This window comes from Marmota monax, unplaced genomic scaffold (genome assembly GCF_021218885.2).
Source record: "Marmota monax isolate L192 unplaced genomic scaffold, Marmota_monax_Labrador192_F-V1.1 WCK01_AAM20220418_F8-fsc00168, whole genome shotgun sequence".
NCBI lineage: Eukaryota > Metazoa > Chordata > Mammalia > Rodentia > Sciuridae > Marmota > Marmota monax.
The window spans coordinates 2592334-2615584 of NW_026692492.1; the positions used below are offsets into that span (position 1 = coordinate 2592334).

The 23251-nt window shown below is 40.9% G+C and overlaps 3 protein-coding genes across 6 annotated transcripts in view; all 3 read left to right on the top strand.

Annotated features, from left to right (window-relative positions):
- Positions 1 to 23251, top strand: part of LOC124092079 (zinc finger protein 709-like) — a 147569-nt gene that overhangs the window by 112066 nt on the left and 12252 nt on the right. Inside the window, exons 3-4 of one of the 4 annotated variants that reach the window (XM_058579043.1) lie at positions 18658 to 18697; positions 19337 to 19885. In XM_058579043.1, coding sequence (XP_058435026.1) covers positions 19603 to 19885 — 283 coding nt within the window. In that variant the 5' untranslated portion in view covers positions 18658 to 18697; positions 19337 to 19602. Of the gene's footprint in view, positions 1 to 173; positions 330 to 18657; positions 18698 to 19311; positions 19886 to 23251 lie in introns of those variants that run through there. The other 3 variants (XM_058579042.1, XM_058579044.1, XM_058579045.1) reach the window with 3 other exon arrangements.
- LOC124092076 (mediator of RNA polymerase II transcription subunit 31-like) lies at positions 194 to 14470 on the top strand. Its single transcript, XM_058579051.1, has 2 exons — positions 194 to 329; positions 10453 to 14470. The coding sequence occupies exon 2, from the start codon at positions 11193 to 11195 to the stop codon at positions 11586 to 11588; it is 396 nt and encodes a 131-aa protein (XP_058435034.1). The 5' UTR covers positions 194 to 329; positions 10453 to 11192; the 3' UTR covers positions 11589 to 14470.
- The window catches only part of LOC124092077 (zinc finger protein 709-like), an 84358-nt gene continuing 80863 nt past the window's right edge, over positions 19757 to 23251 (top strand). The window contains exon 1 of the mRNA XM_058579049.1: positions 19757 to 19885. The gene's annotated coding sequence lies outside the window, so the exon portion shown is untranslated. The remainder of the gene's footprint in view (positions 19886 to 23251) is intronic.

Below are 23251 nucleotides of genomic sequence, written 5' to 3' on the forward strand. Positions count from 1 at the left end.
TATCAATGTAAGCAGTGTGGCAAAGCCTTCACTGAGTCCTCTCATGTTTGCTCACATGAGCGAACTCATACTGGAGAGAAGCCCTATGAATGTCAACAATGGGGGAAAACCTTGGCTATATCCCATCAGCTTCACTTACATGAACAAACTCATATTGCAAAGAAATTGTACTGATGAAAACAATTGGCAAAGTCTTCTGTTATTACTGTTCTTCTCATCAACATATTGGAAGTTTACTGGAGAAAAATTCTTTAAATGTGAAATGTGGTGGATCAATATTTCTTGTCCCCTTCAAACACACTGCTCACTCTGCTGAATATTGTACTGAGGTAGGTTTGTCTGCAGATTTGGTCTGGTGGCCCTCTACCACTGAGACACATCCTCATTCTTTTTTATATTTTTAATTTTGAGACAGAGACTTGCTGGCTTCCTAGGGTTGTTCTAAAATGCTGAGGCTGGCCTCAAACTTGTGATCCTTCAGCCTAAGCCTCCCAAGACTCTGGGATTAAAGGCATACATCACCACATCTGGCTGAATAAGTGTTTAAATATGAAAAAAATATGGCAAATCTTTCCATTTTCCCTGTTGTCTTCAAAGCCATTTCCCTCACTGGAAAACAAACACTCTGAATGGGGACGATTTGCTGTACTCTATCAGGTTCATGTTCTACACCTATTTTTCTTCTCTTTTATGAAAATTCTCATGGAGAGAAGCCCTATGAATGTTAAAAATGTGGGAAATCTTTTAATTTTTGCAGTTTACTCTGAGTACTAGAAAGATTCTTTTGGAAAGATTCATGCCAAAATGAATAAATCCTATGCAAGTAAGAAATACCCAGGGTTCAGATGTTTTAGTTTTGTTCAGTTGTATTAAAAAAAAAAAATACTGTAGAAAATCCTGTGGATAAGCCAGGGGCAGTACTTAATTTTGACAGTTTTATTCAAAGACATAAAAGGATTTACATCTGGGCTGGGGATGTGTCTCAAGCGGTAGCGTGCTCGCCTGGCATGCGTGTGGCCTGGGTTTGATCCTCAGCACCACATACAAACATGTTGTGTCGCTGAAAACTTAAAAATAAATAAAGAAATAAATATTTAAAAAAAAATTTTAAAAAAGGATTTACATCTGGGAAAACCCGTCTGCTATTTATCCATTTATTTATTTATTTTGGATAAAGAAATTGCAGCAGAATGCATTACAATTCTTATAACACATATATATCACAATTATTCATCTCTGTTTGTGTATGAAGAATTTTGACACCTAATTCATGTCTTTATACATGTACATTGTATAATGATGTCCTTCACATTCCACCATCCTTGCTAATCTTCTGTCCCCTCCTTTTCCCTCCCAGTCCTCTGCCCTACCTAGAATTCATCTAATCCTTCCATGCTCCCCCTATGTACCCCCTATGAGTCAGCCTCCTTATATCAGAGAAAACATTCAGCATTTGTTTTTTGGGGATTGACTAACTTCACTTAGCATTATCTTCTCCAGTGCCATCTATTTACCTGCAGATGCCATGATTTTATTTTATTTTTTATTGCTGATTAAAATTCCATTTTGTATATATGCCACTTTTTTTAATCCATTCATCCACTGAAGGGTATCTAGGTTGACTCCACAGTTTAGCTCTTGTGAATTGTGCTGCTATAAACATTGATGTGGCTGTGTCCCTGTAGTATGGTGTTTTTTAAGTTCTTTGGGTATAGTCTGAGGAGAGGGATTGCTGGGTCAAATGGTGGTTTCATTCCCAGATTTCCAAGGAATCTCCACACTGCTTTCCAAATTGGCTGCACCAATTTGCAGTCCCACCAGCAAGGTAAGAGGGTACCTTTCCCCACCGCATCCTCACCAACACTTATTGTTGTTTGTCTTCATAATAGCTGTCATTCTGACTGGAGTGAGGTGATAGGTTAGAGAAGTTTTGATTTGCATTTCTCTAATTGCTACAGAGGATAAGCATTTTTTTCTTATACATGTTGATTGATTGTATATTCTCTTCTGAGAAGTGTCTGTTCATGTCATTGGCCCATTTGTTGATTGGGTTATTTGTTTTTTTGTTGCTTAGCTTTTTGAGTTCTTTATATACAATAGAGATTAGTGCTCTGTCTGATGTGTGAGGGGTAAAAACTTGTTCCCAGGGTGGAGGCTTTCTGTTCACCTCACAAATTGTTACTTTTGCTCAGAAGAAACTTTTTAGGTTGATTCCATTCCATTATTCATTGTTGGTTTTAATTCTTGGGCTATAGGAAGTTGGGGCCTAATCCCACATGATGAATATTACAGACTACTTTTTCTTCTATTAGATGCAGAGTCTCTGGTTTAATTCCTAGGTCCTTGGTCCATTTTGATTTGCACTTTGTGCATGGTGAGACCTAGGGATTTCATTTTATGTTGTTGCTTATGGATTTCCAGTTTTCCTAGCACAATTTGTTGAAGATGCTTTTTTCTCCAGTGCATGTTTTTGGCACCTTTGTCTAATATGAGATAATTGTAATTTTCTGGGTTAGTGTCTGTGTCCTCTATTCTGTTCCATTGGTCTAGCAGTCTCTTTTGGTGCCAACACCATGCTGTTTTTGCTACTATTTCTCTGTAGTATAGTTTAAGATCTGGTATAGAGATGCCACCTACATCAGTCTAAGGATTGTTTTAGCTATTCTGCATGTCTTATTTTTCCAGATGAATTTCATGATTGCTTTTTCTATTTGTATGAGGAATGCCTGGGGGATTTTGATGGGAATTGCATTATATCTGTATAATGCTTTTGGTAGTATGGTCATTTTGATCATATTATTTCTGCGTATCCAAAAGCAAGTTAGATGTTTTCATCTTCTGAGGTCTTCTTTGATTTCTCTCTTTATGGTTCTGTAGTTTTCATTGTATAGATATTTTACTTCTTTCATTAAGTTGATTCTCAAGTATTTTTTTTTTTTGAGGATATTGTGAATTGGGTAGTCTTTCTCATTTCCTTCTCTGAGTCTTTGTCACTGATATACAGAAATGCCTTTGATTTATGGGTGTTGATTTTATATCCTGCTACTTTGCTTAATTCATTTACCAGTTCTAGAATTTTTCTGGTGGAGTTTTTTGGTTCTTCTAGATATAGAATCATATCATCAGCAAATAGTGCCAATTTAAGTTCTTCTTTTCCTATACATATCCCTTTGATTCCTTTCATTTGTCTAATTGCTCTGGCCAGCATTTCAAGAACTATGTTGAATAGAAGTGGTGAAAGAGGGCAGCCCTGTCTTGTTCCAGTTTTTAGAGAAAATGCCGTCAATTTTTCTCTGTTTAGAATGATGTTGTCTTGAGGCTTAGCATAGATAGCCTTTACGATGTTGAGATATGTTACTGTTATCTCTAGTTGTTCTAGTGTCTTGAACATAAAGGGGTGCTGTATTTTGTCAAATGTTTTTTCTGCATCTATTGAGATGATCATATGATTCTTATCTTTGGGTCTATTGATGTCATAAATTACATTGATAGATTTGTGTAAGTTGAACCAATCTTGCATCTCTAGGATGAATCCCACTTAATCATATTGCACAATCTTGGTAAGCTCTGTTTTCTGTTTTATCACTTGATATTGGTCTGTTTCAATTGTGTATGTCTTCCTGATTCAATCTGGGCAGATCGTATGACTTAAGAAATTTGTTGATAGCTTCAATGTCTTCCATTCTCTGTATTTCTGTCATATCTGTTGTAATATTATCATTTTCATCATGTATATGAGTAATTTGAGTTCTCTCTCTCTCTCTCTCATTCTCTTTTTTAGCATGGCTAAGAGTCTGTCAATTTTTTTTATTTTTTCAAAGAACCAACTTTTTTTGTCCATATTGTCAACTGTTTCTTTGGTTTCAATTTTATTGATTTCAGCTCTAATTTTAATTATTTTTTGCCTTCTACTGCTTTTGCTGCTGGTTTGTTCCTATTTTTTTAGGGCTTTGAGAGGTAGTGTGAGGTCATTTATTTGTTAATTCTTTTTTTCTTTGAAGGAATGAACTCCATGCAATGAATTTTCCTCTTAGTACTGCTTTCATAGTGTCTCAGATTTCCATCGGTTGTTTCTATGTTCTTATTTACCCCTAAGAAATTGTTAATCCCCTCCTTGATTCCTTTTGCAATGCATTGTTCATTCAGTAGCCTATCGTTTAGTCTCCAGGTGATGGGGAAATTTTTACTTTTTATTTTCTTTTTGATTCCCAATTCCATTTAATTATGATCTGATGAAATGTATGGTAGTGTCTCTACTTTTCTGTATTTGCTAAGAGTTGCTTTGGGGCATAGTATATGTTCTATTTTAGAGAAGGATCCATGTGCTACTGAGAAGAAGGTGTTTCTGTTTGATGCAGGTTGAAATATTCTATATGTGTCAGTTAAGTCTAAATTATTGATTATGTTATTGAGTTTTATAGTTTTTTCATTCAAGTTTTGTTTGGAAGATCTGTGCAGTGGTGAGAGAGGTGTAGTTAAATTCACCCAACATTATTGTGTTGTGGTCAATTTGACTCTTGAACTTGAGAAGAGTTTGTTTGAACATAGCTGCACCATTGTTTGGGGCATATATATTTATGATTGTTACATCTTCTTGGTGTATGGTTCCCTTGAGCAGTATGTAATGTCCATCTTTATCCCGTTTCATTCCTTTTGGCTTGAAGTCTCCTTTATTTGATATGAGTATGGAAAACCCTGCTTACTTGTACAGTCCATGTGAGTGGTATGGTTTTTCCCAACGTTACACCTTCAGTCAGTGTATGTCTTTTTCTATCAGATGAGCCTCCTGGAGGCAGCATCTTGTTGGGTCTTTTTTTTTTTTTTTTTTTTTTTTTTTTTTTAATCCAGTCTGCTAGCTTATGTCTTGTGATTGGTGAGTTTAATCCATTAGCTGTCAGGGTTATTATTGAGACATGGTTTGTATTTCCAGCCATATTTGTTTATTTTTGTTATTTAACTTGACTTGATTTTCTTCTTTGATTTGTTTTTCCTTTGGGGTACTACCTTCCTCTTTTGATTTTCATTGTTGTTTTTCTTTTCCTCTTCATGGAATATTTTTCCAAGGATGTTTTGTAGGGCTGGTTTTCTAGCTATAAATTCTTGTTTACTTTTGTTTATCATGGAAGGACTTTATTTCATCTTGAAATCTAAAGCTTACTTTTGCTGGATTCAAGATTCTTGGTTGGCACCCATTTTCTTTCAGCTTGATAGATGTTGTTCCAGGATCTTCTAGCTTTTAGGGTCTATGATGAAAAAATCTGCCATTATCCCAACTGATTTTCCCCTATATATAATCTGATTCCTTTCTCTCATGGCTTGTAAAATTCTCTCCATATCCTGTATGGTGAGCATTTTTATTATTATGTGCCTTGATATGGATCTGTTTTGATTTTGTACATTTGGCATCCTGTAGCCTCTTCAATTTGGATTTCCAATTCATTCTTCGTGTTTTGAAAGTTTTCTGATATTATTTCTGTGAATAGATCCTTGATTCCTTTGGTTTGGTCCTCTATGTTTTCCTCTATCCCAATAACTCCCAAATTTGGCTTTTTATGCTATCCCATTTTCTTGAATGTTCTGCTCCTGGTTCCTTACCATTTTCACTCTATGGTCTATGTTCCTTTCAAGATTATATATTTTATCTTCATTGTCTGATGTCCTATCTTCCCTGTGGTCTTCTCTGTTCGTGATGCTTTCATTTGAGCTTTGAGTTTAGTTTATTATTTCTTTCTTTTTTTTTTTTAAGAGAGAGAATTTTAATATTTATTTTTCGGTTTTTCGGCAGACACAACATCTTTGAATGTGGTGCTGAGGATCGAACCGTGGCCGCACGCATGCCATGTGAGCCCGCTACCGCTTGAGCCATATCCCCAGCCCCTATTATTTCTTTCATTTCAAGGATTTCTATTTGTTTTTTGTTTTAGAACCTCTGTCTCCCTGTTGAGGTGATCTTTTACTTCTTTTATTTGTTTATGTAGCTCATTGTCGAAGTGATCTTTTACTGCTTGTCTTTGCTCTGTTATACCTTCTTGGCGTTTACAGGACATTTTAACCATGTATATCCTGAAATCATTCTGCGTCCATTTTTCTGCTGTAACTGCCAATGATTCTAATGATGTGTTCTCTTGATTTGTTTGGGCACTTTTTTCCCTTGTCTTTTCATGTTACTTGTGTGTCTTCCTTTCCAGCTCTGTGGTTCTGGGGTGTTATTTTTTTTTTTTTTTTTGCCCTATAGATTTGTAGGTTTGCAAGATCCCTCCTTTGTGGGGAAGGACGATGTTAACAGATCCCAATATCAACAATACATCACGTATGAACAATTTGTTGTTATGAAGACATTTACAGTTTAGTCTCAATGTCCAGAAATATTGGATTCAATTATTATTTAAAATATAATCCTAGTTTTGTAAAAAGGTTTACAGTCTCTGGTGGTGGACAATGAACTGGGGATGTGGCAGGATGATATGTGGCTCAGAGGGAGTTCCCATCTGCCAGCCATGCTCACCAAATATGGGGAGAAAGGTGATCCAAGATGGAGCCGGTCTGCTTCCATTGATGTGGGGGGAGCTGGGTGATGCCCTTGTGCTGTGGGTAGGTAGCAGCTGAGTGGCCTGTGTGGGAATGAGGTGCAGCCTGGAGTTCTGCAGAGGGGCTGAGAGGTGTTTCTGCTGAGCCGCTCAAGAGCTGCTTGTGGCTAGAGCTGTGGGCTTTGGGCTTAGAGCCCATAGTCTTACTCGAACGCTGAGGCTCTGAATTCTGCACTGGGCTTACAGCGTGGTGATTTCTGTGAAAATCCACTCTAGAGTGTATTTTCACGCTCTCTGAAATCCTGTATTTTGATGAGGTCAGACCTAGGCCACGGAACAACACAGGATGCTGCCTGTGCTGCCCACCATCTTGAATGTCCCCCCTTCTGGTCTTGACACAATATGGTACCCTTTCAAATGTCAAGGCCTCTTTAAACAGCAGGGAAGAACTCAAACTGGAGAAAAGCCTTGTATGTAGAAATGTGGTAAGACATTCGGTTGTTTCAGATCTAGTTGGACTTGTTCAGATTTGAGGGAATATTAAGTATTATTATTATTATTATTATTATTATTATTATTATTATTATTATTTCAACCCAGAGGTGCTGAACCACTGAGACACATCCCATTGTTTTTTTAATTTTTATTTTTTTCCAATTTTGAGACATGGTCTCACTTGGTTGCTTAGGTCCTAAGTGGCTGAGGCTGGCTTTGAACTTATGATCCTGCTGCGTCCGCCTGATGTAGTCTTCACTGCCTTCAGCAACCATGCTCTTTTGAGAAAACAAGTGTGGGAGTGTGAAAAGTGTATGTGCCTTCATTCTGGCAATTCACAGGTGACAAAAATGCACCCTAGAGTGGATGTAAGGATGGCATCAAGGTGAAGATGTGAAAACAAGGTTAAATCTCTGTTATTGTTAGATTCAACTTTTTTGAATTTTAAGTTCTTTGCATCTGTAGTCAAATCTCACATATTATGACATAATCTTATATACTGTGCATTTTTGTGTGTGCAAAAATATTAGTTGCATTGACTTTTAGTCGCAGCATTTAAATACTTGTTTAGAGTTTTTATCTCTCTCCTTCCATTAAGTACATTTTCTCTTATAGTGTCCATTTTTTTTTTTTTTTTAGTAAAGGCTTTATCAAATTTAAAACTCGGGTCTCATAATATGAAAACTTTTTCTATATGGAATTCTGATATTTTCTGTGTCCTCAAATATTGTATGACTTTTACATATGTTGTGATAAAATAAAAATTGAGAGAGGTTTTAGAGAAATAATTACCAGGGTCAGAGAATGGAGAAAAGAAAAGGAACATTACCATCATTATATCTGGAGTCTTTAAGCACTGAGCACCATCCCTAGTCCTTTTTAGTTTTTTGTTTGTTTGTTTCATAGAGGATCTTGCTAAGTTCTTCTTAAGGGCCTCCATTTCTTGCTGAGGCTGGGTTGAAACTTGTGATCCTCCTGCTGTGGCCACTGATCGCAGACATATGCTACCGTGCTCAGCTCCTGGGTGTTTCCTGAATCCCTGATGTAAATCAAAATGTGCCTTGTTTGTGTCAAGTTTCCAGGTGTCACCAATTCAGATGCCAGAATTACTTCTTCATGTCCTTCTGTATGTTAACGTCCTTCAATCTCTAAGATTCCAAAATGATGCTGATCATCATAAGAACATTATCTCACACCTTCCAAATTATTATTAGTTCAGTTGTACTAAACTGGAGTTGACTTGGAAAATGTATATTAGATAATTTATGTTGAAAACAGGGGTGGAAGAACTATTTCAATATTTAAGGAAACCCATTATTCATTTCTATTAAGAGCTCATGATATAATGAACTTCAGTTACTATTCCCTTTCATGCACCAGGCACCAGAAAAGCACTTTAGCAGGGGCACAGAGGCTATCAGAAATGCCCTGGTGCTCATGTAAGGGTTTTCAGAGCAGCAAGTCACATTAAAAAACACCTGGGAGGTGTGAGTTGTGCCACCCACACATGCACACTCACACGCACATGCACACACATGTACAGGATCAAGTCACCCTTTTCTCTACATACCCTCCCTAGCGCAGTGCTTTCATCCTCACTGTGTCATGCAACTATTGATTTCTTTGACTTTTCTCACAATGTTGCTGCCCACTATTCCTTCTCAAAAATCAATTGTTATTTCCTGACTTCCCAATTTAATTCAGAAGTTTCAGACACATTGTGTGTGTTAGTTGAGGCCTCTCCACTCCAGCCTTGTGTACAGATTAGTGAAATATCTCTTCCTTCCTCCTTTTCTCCCTTTGTTATTTCAGACATTACCCAGGAGGGCTGCACCACTGAGCTTCACCCTAACCATGTTAATTGTTGTTTTTTAAGAGAGTGAGGCTGGCCTTGAACTTGTAGTCACCCTGCCTCAGCCTCCTACAGCTGGGACCATAGGCATGTGCCCTTGTGTGGCCTGCAGCTGATCTCTTCCTTTTCCTTGATGCCTTCTTGGCCTGCTGATGACTCTGGGACCACCACTGTGTCACACATTCTTTTCTAAGTCTCATGTGTTGTGTTGTACATAGGCAAGTTAAAGAGCATTATAAAATCTTGTAGTTTGTATGTATTATTTGGAGAGGCACCTTCTCAAAATATACTTTGCCCTATTATTAATGCAGTTTATTTCTTTTCTTTTCCTGGTGCCAGGGACCCAATCCTGCCTTGTGCATGCTAGGCAGGTGCTCTAGCACTGAGCACTCCCCTAGCTCAGGTGGTGAGTTTGCCGCTGCTGTGTGTGTGGACCCACTACTGTTCCCATCAGCAGATGCAGCTCTGCAGGTGTATCCTCGTGTTTGCAGCTTGTCCCGTTTTGTCTTAAACTTCTTTTACAGCACTGAATTTTAAATCCAACTCAGCTTTTCTCCCCATGATTAATCCTTGGGTGGAGTAAGCCAGAAAACCCAGGCTGGATTTCTCTCTGTGTTTAGGGTACTGTCATACATAGGTGACTGCATGACCCATATGATTCTGCAACATGCACACTCAGAAAAATGAGAGATGATATCCCATCTATGTATGATATATCAAAGTGCATAAATGCATTCCATAGTCACGTATAAGTAACTGAAAGAAATAAAATAATTTTAAAACAGAACAAATCCAGGTGCAATGACTCATGCCTTCATTCCAATGGCTCAGGAGGCTGAGGCAGGAGGACTGTGAGCTCAAAGCCAGCCTCAGACATAGTGAGACAGTAAACAACTCAGTGAGCCCCAGTCTCTAATAAAGTACAAACTATAGCTGTGGAGGTGGCTCAGTGGTTGAGGGCCCCTGAGTTCAATTCACAGGACACCCCCCATTCAAAAAAAATAGGGAAACGAAAAAAACCTAAGGAAGAAAGGTATGATACCAGTGTTGTTGGGCACAGCGTCACACAGCTATAATTCCAGTGGCCAAGCAGGCTGAGGGAGAGGGATCACAAACCTAGACAGCCTCAACTTAGTGAGGCCCTAAGGAACTTAGCAAGATCTGTGTCACAATAAAAAATCAAAAGGTCTGGGGATGTTGCTCAGTGGTTGTGCACCCCAGGCTCAATCCCTAGCCCCAAATAATAATGATATAAAAATGGATTTAGTCTTTCCTCTTCATTTGCATTGCTCTCATCTTCCTAATGGCTCTAATTCACAACCTGTCCCTGATCCTTCTCACCCTCCTGGATGTCCGCCTCCACACACCTCTCTATTTCCTGGTGTACTGGCTGTCCCTCACTGACCTGCGTGACATCTCCTTATGTTTGCATTCATTGGAATCCCTTTTTTCTGTGGTCAAGTACTTCTTGCTCTCTGCTTTATGGCCTTGGGACAGGGAAGAAGAATGTCTTCTCCCTCTGCAGCACCGCCTCACTGTGGTGACCTTCCACTCAGCACCCTTTGCTCTCACCCCCAGCCATGATCCTTCCGGTCTTCAGCAGGGAACAAGGTTCTGCCTGTCTTCCACACCACCCTCACCCAATGCTCAACTCCATCTTCTACAACCTGAGGAACATGGAGGAGACGTCGAGGCCCTGAGCAGATGGACCCAGAGGTCTGTTCTCTGTGATATAGATAAAAGGTCTGCCCCTTTCCCCGGGACTTAGGTGCAAGTCCATTAAGCATTGCGTAGGAACTGAAAATATTATCTTATACCAAGAGTGTGGAGACTAAAAACCATCTACATTCAAATAAACTGCTCAGGTCTGTCCAAATTGTCTTCTGAATGTGTGGAATTTAAATAAGATTTTAGCATCCTGCTTCCCTGTGAACCAGAGACAGGCCCACACCAGGACCCCAACATGAGACACCCCTCATCGGAGCAGAGAGGTGCCCTGACTGGGGTTCCCTATTCACCCCATGGTGGCTCCACAGTTCAACATCAGACACACATAGGTTTGAGGCTGCCACTCCCACAAAACTGGGATGTCACAGCTTCAATCAAGGGATGACAATAAGGACCTGGTGAGAAGGTCTCCAAGGTCCCTGTGGGCCTTGCTACACCTGTGTCTCCTCTTTACTATTATTCTTTACACAGAATATCTTTATATTTTAGAATATTATTCTTTAAATAGGTGTCTCTTAATTGTCCTTTTAAAATTATGATTAAGGCTGTTCCTCTGTCAGACTGCTGGCGATTTAGTGTCTCTGTTTGTTATGGCCACTGCCATCGCTATGGAGACAGATGATGCTGGAAATCGACTTCGGTTTCAGTTGCAGTTGGAATTTGTACAGTGTTTAGCCAACCCAAATTACCTTAATTTTCTTGCCCATAGAGGTTACTTCAAAGACAAAGCTTTTGTTAATTATCTTAAGTACTTGCTTTACTGGAAAGAACCAGAATATGCCAAGTATCTAAAGTACCCTCAGTGTTTCCATATGTTAGAACTGCTCCAATATGAACACTTTCGAAAGGAGCTGGTGAGTGCTCAGTGTGCGAAATTCATTGACAAACAGCAGATTCTACACTGGCAACACTATTCTCCGAAGCGGATGCGCCTTCAACAAGCCCTGGCAGAACAGCAACAGCAAAATAACACGTCAGGAAAATGAAAAGCTGGAAACAGACCAGGCTCTTAAAACTATATATAATGTATTTCCATTATACAGTGAAGACAAAACAAGAGACTTCCTGCCTACCTTTATCGTGGTAGCACCTGGATACTTTAGTGTGCTTTTAAATCCATCTAACTTTTTATTGTTAATACATTACTTCTGTTAAGCCAAACTTGTTCTACTTTGATTTCCGGATGGATTTGTAAATTTTTATTAACATTTAACAGAATCAAGAAAGAATGGAAATGTTAGGTGCAGGGGATTGGGCTATCAAATGTAATTAACTCTAAGCCTATTTCATGACTTATAATAGTCCCTGGGGCAAGTCCTCTCTTGAATCTTTTTATCTCTTGGATCACCTTTTCCACCCCTCTTATCTACTAAAAGAAAGGACTAAAGTGGACGACCTCTTTTTAAATCACAAAGCAAAAATCCCATAAAGGTTTTTACATGGTATAGGAAAGGAAATACTTTGCCAGATTTTTTTAGTTGTAGTTGGACACAATACCTTTATTTCATTCATTTACTTTTATGTGGTGCTGAGGATCAAACCCAGGGCCCCATGCACCCCATGCCCCACGCATGCTAGGTGAATGCTCTACCGCTGAGCCACAATCCCAGCAGCCAGATAGCAACTTTAAGAAAGAATTGTTAGTATGTCCCTGACCTAGTGAAAGGTATGGAGAAGATTGGTGTTTGGACTCTTGACCTCAAGTTTGAACAAAGATGAGCCTCAAATGCTTGTGTTCATTTGGGAAAGTTAATATTTGGCCAGTACTACAAACCACATGCACCTTAAATGCTGCCTTGCATTCTCATTGATCCTTATTTGTAAAGGAGGAAAAAGCTATTAAGCACTAAAATCAGTGTGTCTGACTCACATTCTAGAGTTTTTTTTTTTTAAAGCATTTTTTTTTTTTTTAGAGAGAGAGAGAGAATTTCAATATTTATTTTTCAGTTTTTGGCTGACACAACATCTTTGTTTGTATGTGGTGCTGAGGATCGAACCCGGGCAGCACGCATGCCAGATGAGCGTGCTACCGCTTGAGCCACATCCCCAGCCCACATTCCAGAGTTCTTATAACTATGTTATCTGGTCTCCAGTCTTCCTCAAGTGAAGCACATTCACACAGCTATAAAACAGAACTGCCTGAATTAAGCAGCTGGGTTAGATTCATGCTGTACTTTCTCTAAGTGGTTAAATTCTACATTCCAAAAGCAAAGAAGTGGTTTTAAAAATATCTATTGTTCTGCAAATTCCTGGAATTGAAGATCCTAATCCCTTCAGAGATTTGGAAGTTGTCTATTTTTTTAACCTCCAATAATATATTCCTTTGAACTATGACTGCCACTGCTGAACTTATTTTACTCAAATCTTTAAGATGGCTATATGTTACAAGAAAATTGAAGGTTCATGAGTATTTTTAAAAAGCATTCTTTATTGTTTAGACATAAGCTAATTTTCGTATCATTTATTTACTGTTAAAATGAATGCAAATTTTTATATCATTTATTTACTGCTAAAATAAAGACATTATTTATAACTAGAGCAAACCAGGAAAAAAATAAATAAAATAAAATTATGATTAAAATTACTTCCCAGTGTAGGGAATAGTATACAAGTCTTACAGTGTTTCACGGACTATAGGTCCAGTTACAGAATGTATATAATACAAATGGATTTCTAACAATGTTTGTAAGTTTTATTGCTCAAAACTCACATATGGTATTAATGTGGAGAACATTTTGAATATAATGTTTTCTCAAATCCCACAAACATCCAATGAACAGAAATGATATGCAAGAATCAGCAGCAATCATTGCAATTACTGATATCTTTGAATCAATTAAATTTACTCTCCAGTGAGAAGTGTCAAAATTGGAATTTAAGTCAGCATTTTAAAACACTTATTGTTTGATCAAGGTTGTATAAATTTGATTCATTATAAATTGGTTCTTGGTCAAACAGCACAAACTTTAGGTATAAGTTTAATATTTTAATGAGCTCTGTCATGTCAGAATGTGGAGAAGCACCTTAGCTTACATCAGCATAATAAAATCGGGGAAGTAGCCTGAAAAATCCTACAATTGATTAGTCCAAATATATATAATCAGTCCAGTTATACAGAAATCTGTTTTTCAAATGTTTTAACTTTCCATGTCATCTGTCTAGATAATTATATAAACATATCCTTATTTAGAAAAACCCTTTCATCATGAAAATTTAGAAGATAAAGACCTTTTCATTGACCCAAAGATGATTTCTTTCTTCTTAGGACCTCCTAGTAGACATCCTTTTCTTTCTTTTACTTAGAACTGGATAATCATACTAGCAAACGTGTGTGTTTCCTCTCTGTAGAAACATCTCCTTTTCCTTCTCTAGAAATCCTTCTTTGTGTATACTTTGGAACAATTTTTATAAATCTTAGAATCTGAACAAATTATTGTACCTTAATAAGAAGTTTCTCAATGAAAATATAGTTAAAGCTGTTGGACATTTCTGTTGACATAATCATATCTATTTATCATAAAAATTTGTACAAAATTTGAGAATTAGAGATTACTTGATGGTTATATCTCTTGAAATAGATATTCTATAATCAAACACATTTATCTTAAATATCTGTACCATAAAATGCAGAGCATAAGAGCATATATAAGAAATATAACTTATGTGTTTTCTGTTGAAGAAAAATGATTAGAAGCAAATAAAAATATATTAAAAAATAAGACATATATGTTAATTATTTCATGAATTAAGGACTCTGGATGATCCAAATAACTGGAAAGATATACACTCATAATAAAAGTTTAACAGTATTATACAACCATGGAATTTTAAAATAAGCCTCATTAAATCATGTATTTGGATCCATTTATTTTACTTTGGACGAGTAGTGCACTCATTCTATTTGGGACGTCAGGTGATGTGGTTAAAAAAAATCCCTGTGTATGCATTTGTTTGTTTATTGTAATTATGTGGTCAGGAACGAGAAGAAGGATTTCTTGGTCATCACAGAAACATTGTGAGAAAAGATCTCAGATGCTGGCTTTTGTGTGTGCGGGGTGCAAAACGCATTCCCATAGTCTCCAAAATTGTAAGAAGCCTATGTTTGTGACCTCTCCTCAACGGAACATTACTTAGTTCTATTACCCTGAAGAGCAAAAGGAAGGATTGTAAAGGAAGCTGTTGAGACACACACACTCACACACACACACACACACACACACACAGTTATTTAGCTTCAGAGCGAGTCAGGCTTAGGGCTGCAACAGAGAAGCCTGTGGAGTCAGATTGTGCCTGAAAGTGTTTCAATGCACATTCTTAAAATGCAGGCTCCTTGCAGCTCCAGTGGCAGTCACCAGTGAAGCAGGAAGCACAGGTTAGTGGCTGGGAGGCGGGACCACAAGCCCTGCTTGGGTGACAGAGGAAGGACCCATGGGAAGCCCTGGAAAATGGGAAAGGCCTGATGAGGAAGGAGGCCAGGCTCCGCCCCCCAGCCTCCCCTGGTTACCATGGTGATGGAACAACCCAGAACTGGCTGTGGCTGGTGCAGCTGCCTGGGTCCCCAGGTCAGGCGTCAACTCTCTCCTCCTTAATGGGCTGTTTCCCTGTGTCTTCCCCTCGCCCCTCATGTTCTCCCATCTTTTGCATTTTCCCTTTCCAGAGCGTGGGCACTTTAAAACAGTGATTTAAAGGCAGAGGTCAGCATTACTGTCTGACCCTAAGGCAGTCTGCCTTTGGCCCCCTGGCCAGGTTGCTTAAGGGTCAAAAGCACAGCTGGGTGGGGCTAGTTAAGACCTTTTAGGGAGCAGGGGCTGGTCCTCTGTCCTGCAGCTGAGTTAATTAAAGCTGTTCCCACCCCAATGGGACAAGAATGCAGGGAAGAGGCTCAGTACAAACTGTTTGAGCACATTTGAAAAAATAGCAGAAAAACACAATTTGCCTCTCTACCAGCAGAAAATCCCCTGTGTCAAGTCGCACCACGAAAAATGTTTCCTTTTTCCTCTTACCCTCCAAACATTGACTCCTAGAATATAGATTCCAAAAAATCTTTAGGTTGCAAGGGGGCAAAATTGCGATGTATGCAGTCGAGGGGAGAAATAAAGAATGTCCCTTCCAATGCTTTATTCACTCAAGTTACTCCATACAGTTTCACTCTATAGGTTCTTAATCAAGAAAACACAATCCTTAATGCTGGGCACTGCAATAGACATAATCAATCCACAGAAAACAGTTCTAGATTCATTCTAAGCACTGCAAAACACACTTAATCATGACAGGCTAGTGACAGACATTCCCTCTGCATGCTAAGTTCAAAGGTCTTAAGTCCTAGGGTTTGAGTCCAGCAGATGCACACTCACTCAGACCGTGGTGATCAGGTCTGGAACCAAGGTAGGCTTTCCCTAGCGTGGAACGTGGAGCGGATGACCGGTTGAGGAGGGGGTCATAGGGAGGAGTTGGGGCTCTCACCAAGGTCCAGATGAGGCGGTAAAGGTTGAGAGCGGTGAGGATCATGCAGAGAATCAGGAATGATGACAAGTGATGGGATGTCAGGTCCTCATCAGGCTCTCCAGCTCTAGTGCATCCTTGTTTCTGCTGGCTGAATCCCTGTTCATCAGCTCTATCATTTATACTAAATTTGGGGGCTTTTGATCATGCTTGGTTGCCGGATGAGACAGAGCCCACATAAACACAAAGGCCCGGTTTCCTTGGAAGCAATGTACAGAAGCAAACGCTTCTCACATGGAGCCGTGCACCAGACACACAAGCACGTGGGGATTGCAGATTGAACACCACGGAGGAGGCTTGTAAAACCAGTTGTCATAACGCAGGAAATAAAAAACTACCACCCCCTCCCCCAGCCCTGGAGGGCAAAGGACTGAGACCAGTGGTCACAAGGATGAGCTCCCTCCACAGGATCCAGGGAGGCTCCTGCCTGCCTCTCCCACCTCCTGGGGCTTCAGGTGGCCCCATAATTCCAGTCTCTGCCTCTGTCTCCATGTGGCTCCATCTCTGTGTCTGTGTCCTCTCTTCTGTCTCTTGTGTGGACACTGCCATTGCATAAGGGCCGCTGACCCACAAGGAACCCATCTCAGATCTTTCACTAACTACCTCTGCAGAGACCCTGTTTCCACACAAGATCCCACTCAGGGGTTCTAAGGGCCAGATGTGGACAGGACCCACCTCTTACAATGGTGTCCAGCTCCCTCCACTGGCTCCACAGAAGCTCCTTCCTGCCTCTCCCAACTCCTGGGGCTCCAGGTGGCCCTTGGCAGAACAATGTGGTGGCCTCTCAAAAGCTTAGGATTGAATCACAATATGACCCAGCAATGCCACTGCTGGGTTTGGACCCAAAGGATTTGAAAGCTATGGGTGCAAAAGACACTTGCATATCCTGAGTTCACAGAAACCCTGATCCCCAGTATGACTGGGGACTAGGGAAAAAATTATGTCTTAGTGGGGTGTGGGGGAGACATCGCCAATATGGGGGCAAAAGAGGCAGTCTGAGTGGGGGACTTTGAAGGCCAGAGGATCTTAGAGAGTGTGGCGAATTTTTTTATTTTGGCTAAACTGTGTACATGATGTCATACAGGCTTGTAGAAGTGTACTCAGTTCTGAGCCCTTTATTCTCAGGATTAGCAAATCACTATCATTACTCAAATCCATCAGCATACATCTGTGTATATATATATCCTTCTGTCTATGTACCAGCCATCCCTGCTTCCACCCATCTGCCCATTTTCTCTCCCATGCATCATGGATTTGTGTATTTGCCCACCCATCTACCCATTCATCCAGCCATCCATTCAGACATACATGCATCTTCCCATCAGTCCATGCATCCTCCCACCCATTCACCCATCCTTCCAATCATCTAGGGGCAATTGGCCACTTCACCACATCCCTAGCCTTGTTTGGTATTTTATTTAGAGTCAAGATCTCACTGAGTTGCTTAGCACCCTATTTTTGCTGATGCTGGCCTGAGCAATCAATCCTCCTGTCTCAGCCTCCTGAGAGGCTGGGATTACAGTCCTGCACCACCATGCTTGTACTTCTTATTTCCTCATTGGTCTGATACCAGGTTGGAGTCACCATCTGGGGTTATTTTCTCAGATCCATCACAGTTATGCTCCCACCCACCTTCTTTGAACCACAATGAAAAGGGGGGCTGGGGATGTAGCTCAGTGCTAAAGTGCCCCTGCCATCAATTCAATCTCTACATGGGGGACAATAAAGGCACCTGGGATTCAATTCTCAGCTCTGGGCAGCTATGTGCCCATGTTTCCACACTTTTTACACAAGAGCTCCCCTGGTCCATGGGCAATATTGTTAGGTAGAATGAATGTGAGACACTATGCAGGATGTGAAAGACTTCACAAAGTCCAACTTAAGAGAAAAGAATAAAATTGTATATACTTTCCATTATTGGGGTTAATATGACAGGCTGTATTGGCCCCAAGTGGCACATTTTTATGTTTTATATGCGGGCTTTTTGGCAGAGCTGAGCAGGGTTATCATTTCTTCCTGGTTTAACTATCAGTTGAACCCAGGAAGCTAAGAGCACTGGGTCAGCTTCTGGGGGTACATTGTTCCTAGGCAGGATGTAGATGTGCTTGTGGCTTTTCTTGAAAATGTTGGTGCATCTGAAACCTTGACATAAAAAGAGTTCACAAAGGGGGACTTTATACTGAGAGAAAATAATGAGGTCAGTCTGTGCAATAGAATGACATGTTTCAAGGAGGCAAATGAGCTTGAGTTCACAGACATGAGACTACAGATGCCTGAAGCCTAACCTAATGCAATTCTACATATTATGATATTACTTGCATATCACCCAATGCAATAATAATACAATATTAATCTTTTACAATTAATACTAACTCCTATATACAATTTCCTCTATACATTCATGACAATGATTTCCCTTTCTAAAAAATCTCACAGCCCTTGTCAGCACCTGAACACAGGGTAAGGACAGGGTTTCCTTGTCTCCCTGGTGTAGCTGCACTGGTCAAACTTCCTTTCTTGCTTTCAATCAACACCTTTTCTTTTTGCTTTTAGGGCAAACAGCTGAGCAGAATTGTGGGATCAGCAGAGTCAGGTCTGTACATAAGAATTGATAATTGTAGAATGTAGACTATCTACATTGAGCACAAGGCGCCCATTTTATTTCCGATGCACGTTGCTGTTTTAGAGGGTTGCCTGCCTCCCCCCACCCCACCCCTTTCTCTGCTGGGGATGGAACACTGAGCCACAGCCCCAACCCCAAATGTTTCCTTTTATAGCTTAGGCTGCCTCCTCAAAGATCAGAGGCCAGGAGGTAATGAGAATTACTAAAATATTTTTCAAATTGTTTTCATTAGTAGATATCATATATATGTATGATATATATGATAGCTTTAAAGACTGTTTCAAAAATATGGAGACCGTGTCTTTCTAATTTGCCTGAGGTATATATATATATATATATATATATATATATATATATAATATAAATAATATATAATTATTAATTATTATAATATAATAATTAATAATATATAATAATTAAATATATGTATTTATTTTAAGAGAGGGTCTCTCGGGCCTGGTGTTGTACCTCAGTGGTAGAATGCCTGCCTCACACACATGAGGCACTGGGTTCGATCCTTAGCACCACATAAAAAGAAATAAATAAAGATTGTATTATCTACAACTTAAAAAATAAATAAATAAAAAGAGAGCTTCCCAGTGTTTGCAGACGCTGACCTGACCTTGGGCTCCTCCAGCCTCACCCTCCCTGAGAAGCTGTGCTTTGTTTTTGTGTTGAGGTTAAACCCAGGGCCTCGCCATGCTCAGAAAGCACTCTATGGCTGAAGCCTAGCTCAGCGCCAGGTGTCACCTCTGTACCAGAGGCAAAGCCAAGGCTTCCCACCTGGATTAGTTCCCAGCACAGCCGGGAAGCTCCGCCTGAAAAGGGCTGGGGCCAAGCATCTGTCACTCTACGCAATTTCAGCCAGTGATTGGATGATGCTGGCTGTCAGTCACGATGTAGAGGCGGGCCTGGAGGCCGTCCATCCCGGATGCTGGGGGAACTGCCCAATCAGTGCGCAGAGGGAGAGGAAGGGCGGGCTTCCGCAATCTCGCGAGCATTTCTTCCTCAGCGACTCCCCTCCTCATCCTTCAAGCCGAGAGTTCTCTGCTCCAGGGACTGAGGTGACTCTGCTTTGCCTGTGTCCCCCCCCACCCCCGTCTCGGGTGCCTGGAGGTTCCCCGAGAGGACGCCGGGTCACCACAGAACACAAAAATGGTGAGTTTGCGACCAGGGCTGAAGGCACGCGTCACCACCCGCCTTGGGGCCTGGTGCCCGGGTGAGCTGGGGAGCGCGGCGGAGTCGTGGCCCTGTCCCTTAGTCTCGTGGGGTGAACTGGGTTTTGGGTTTTTGAGGTGAGCTGCTGAGCGTGGCAGAGTCCCCGCTGGAGGGTGGCCCTGGGGCCTGTCCCCTGGTTCCCTGGGTTTGGAAGGGCGCCTCAGGGCCCTGGTGTCCCCTTTGCTCCCTACTGGTGGCCCGACCCACTCTTCCCAACGTGGAGGAAGCAGGGCCACAAATGCACCCTCCTTCTCCCAGGGGAGCTCCTCCGGAGGCTGCTGTAGGTTCCCCAAATTGCAGGCGCCTCCTGCCTTCTAAACCCCACCTTCCCTCCACCTCACAGCTCGGCCAGACGTTCGTTCTTCCCACTCCGTTCAAATGGACACCGTCCGCTAATTGTCACTTCTCATCTAGCGAAATATTGGAGAGAATAGTTCTTTTCTTTTAATTGGGGACCCAAACTCGGGGAGTTTTATCAGCCACATCCCCAGCCTCCACTTTTACTGAATTTTGAGATCTGCACCCACTTGGTGTGGAAGCTGGTCTCCAACCTGTGATCCTTCTGTGACCGCTGTTTACCAGTGACGAGTCCTTGCTTCCCCGAATGCTGAAGTATAACACCAGAGAAGCACGCTGAGGCAAGTGTAGAGTGGAAAGTAGAGGTTTATTAAAGGACAGTAGAAAAGACTTCTCCCCGCAGGAAGAAGGGGACCCAAGAGGTGGAATCCCTGTAAGGGGGAGGTCTTCCCTCTTCTATAGCTAAAGTCTTCTTTCTGCATTCCCACACTTTGTTTCTCATTATGTTGCAGTGATAGAATGCAGGTGGGAAGGTCCAAAAGGTGGGAGATTGGGGGGCTGGAGGAGTAATGTGGGCAGGAAGGGTCTAGGGTGACTTTTGGATTATGATTAACAGTTCCTTAGAGTGGATTCCTTCCTTGGGGACATTAACATTTCAATTGCTGCTCTGGTTTCCAGGACTCCATTCTCTATAAGGGCCTCTGTTTTATTTATCTTACACATTATTAGACCCAATTTACCTAACTACCTATCTGTAAATCTGGCTTCACTTCTGCTTCAGCCTCCAAAGTTCCTGGGATGACAGGGCTGTGTGGAGGGGGCAAAACTGTGACTTATGCAGTCAAGGGGAGAAATAAAGAATGTCCACACACTTGTGCCCCTTTCAATGCTCTATTCACTCAAATTACTCAATACAGTTGAACTGTATAGGTTCTTAATCAAGAAAACAACAATCCTTAATGCTAGGCATTGCCATAGACATAATCAATTCACAGCAAACAATTCTAGATTCATTCTAAGCACTGGAAAACACACTTAATAATGATAAGCTAATGAAAGACATTCCCTCTGCATGCTAAGTTCAAAGGTCTTATGTCTTAGGCTTTGAGTCCAGCAGATGCACACTCACTCAGACCTCCGTGACCAGATCTGGAACCAAGGCAGGCTTTTCCTGGTGTGGAGCGGAGGACCAGTTGAGGAGGAGGTTGTAGAGAGGAGTTGCAGCTCTTACCAAGGTCCAGAGGAGGCAGTAGAGTTTGAGAGCAGTGAGGATCACACAGAGACTCAGGAAAGATTCCAAGTGATGGGATGTCAGGTCCTCATCAGGTTCTCCAGCTTAAGTGCATCCTTGTTTGAGCTGGCTGAATTCCTGTTCATCAGCTCTATCATTTATACTAAATTTTGGGGCTTTTTACCCCCCTTTCAATCCTTATCAGCTACCACCCTATTTCTCAGTGACATCATTTACCCTGGGATCATCTCCACCCTGATCCTCTTGCATTTCCCTATTATCAGGCAAGGACAGCCTGCCAGAGGCTTCACTCTCTTTATCAGGGTGAGGGGAAGGAACTTGTTTGAGGCCTTACTGGAGGGATCTGTGGATGTGCCTGGTGAAACTGCAGGTCTTTTAAAATGGAGTTGCTTAGGCTCAGGCCTAAGGCCATTCTAAGAAGGCCTGTGTCCCTGGTAAGAAGAACACTTTTGAAAGCATTTGTTTTCTATTTGTGATTATTATACTTGAGGGGAAAGAATAATCACTTCACAGTTCTCTGTGTTTGGTCAAAACCTAGGGATATTGAATCTTGGGTTATTTTCCAATCCCCCCTGCCCCAATTTGACATAGATCATTTATTTACTTAAATTTGTTTTTATTAGTTATACATGGCATTATAATGCATTTTGACACAGCACACATAAATAGAGTGTAACTGTTCATTTTTCTGGTTGTATTCCATGTGGATTCACACCAGTCCTGTAGTCATATATGCACATAGGATAATAGTGTTTGATTCATTCTTCTGTTCTTCATCGCCAACTCTTTAAATTTGATTTTCAGATGGGGTCTGGCTATGTTGCCCAGCCTGGCCTGTAAGTCCTGACCCTCCTGTTTCAGTTTCTCAAGGTGTTGACATTAAAGGCATTGGCAATCCCAGCTATGGAAAATAGTTCATTTTGATTTAAATATTAATGAGCACACTCAGGAACATGGATTCAATTGACCCTAAATGATGTATGTGTCCCACCCTGAAAGACAAGGATTAAACCCAGGGGCACTTAATCACTGAGCCACAATCAGTCATTTTTAGATTGTATTTTGAGGCATGATCTCATCAAGTTCCTTATGGTCTCACTAACTTACTGAGACTGACTTTGAATTTAGCAGTCCTCCTACCTTATCTTCTCAAGCTACTGGGATTACACTTGTGTGGCACTGTGCCTGGCCTACATGAACTTTTATAAAAGAAACTGCATATCACTACATTAACCAACTGCAATGGTAGGATCATCAGATTGGTGGGCTGCAGAAAGAAAGAAAGGAAGAAGGAAAAAAGAAATTTCTTCTGACTGTTGTTATTACATTCTTACTTTGGTAGATGGTGGGGACTAGATGTCTGGTAAGGGTAGGGATATATTCTGAGAAATTTAATAGTTTTGAGAATTGTGGTCTGATACAGAAATTAAGATAATTGGCTATTAAAGGGCTTAAGATAGCCCAAGATAATTTTTGCTCTCCATACAGAACCCTGCCTTTCCACCCTCATGGTGGTCTGGTTAGCCAAGTCAAGTACTCTGAAGGTTCTTTGATGTAGATGCAACTGTATAGACAACTTGAGTTCACAGCTGTAAAAATCTTGTGCTTCTCCCTTTATCTTCCTTAGGTGTAGACACCATGTCAGATTTCTTGGCCAGAGGTTCCCTTTGGATGCCTCACAGGGTCCCATGTCCTCAGCCACTGTCCTCTCCTGGAGCTGCCACAAGGTGCCCACAGCTGCCCTGGTCCCTGCAGGG

Excerpts from the sequence above, each read along its gene's own strand:
- LOC124092076 (XM_058579051.1), top strand. The coding sequence starts at position 11,193 with ATGGCCACTGCCATCGCTATGGAGACAGATGATGCTGGAAATCGACTT.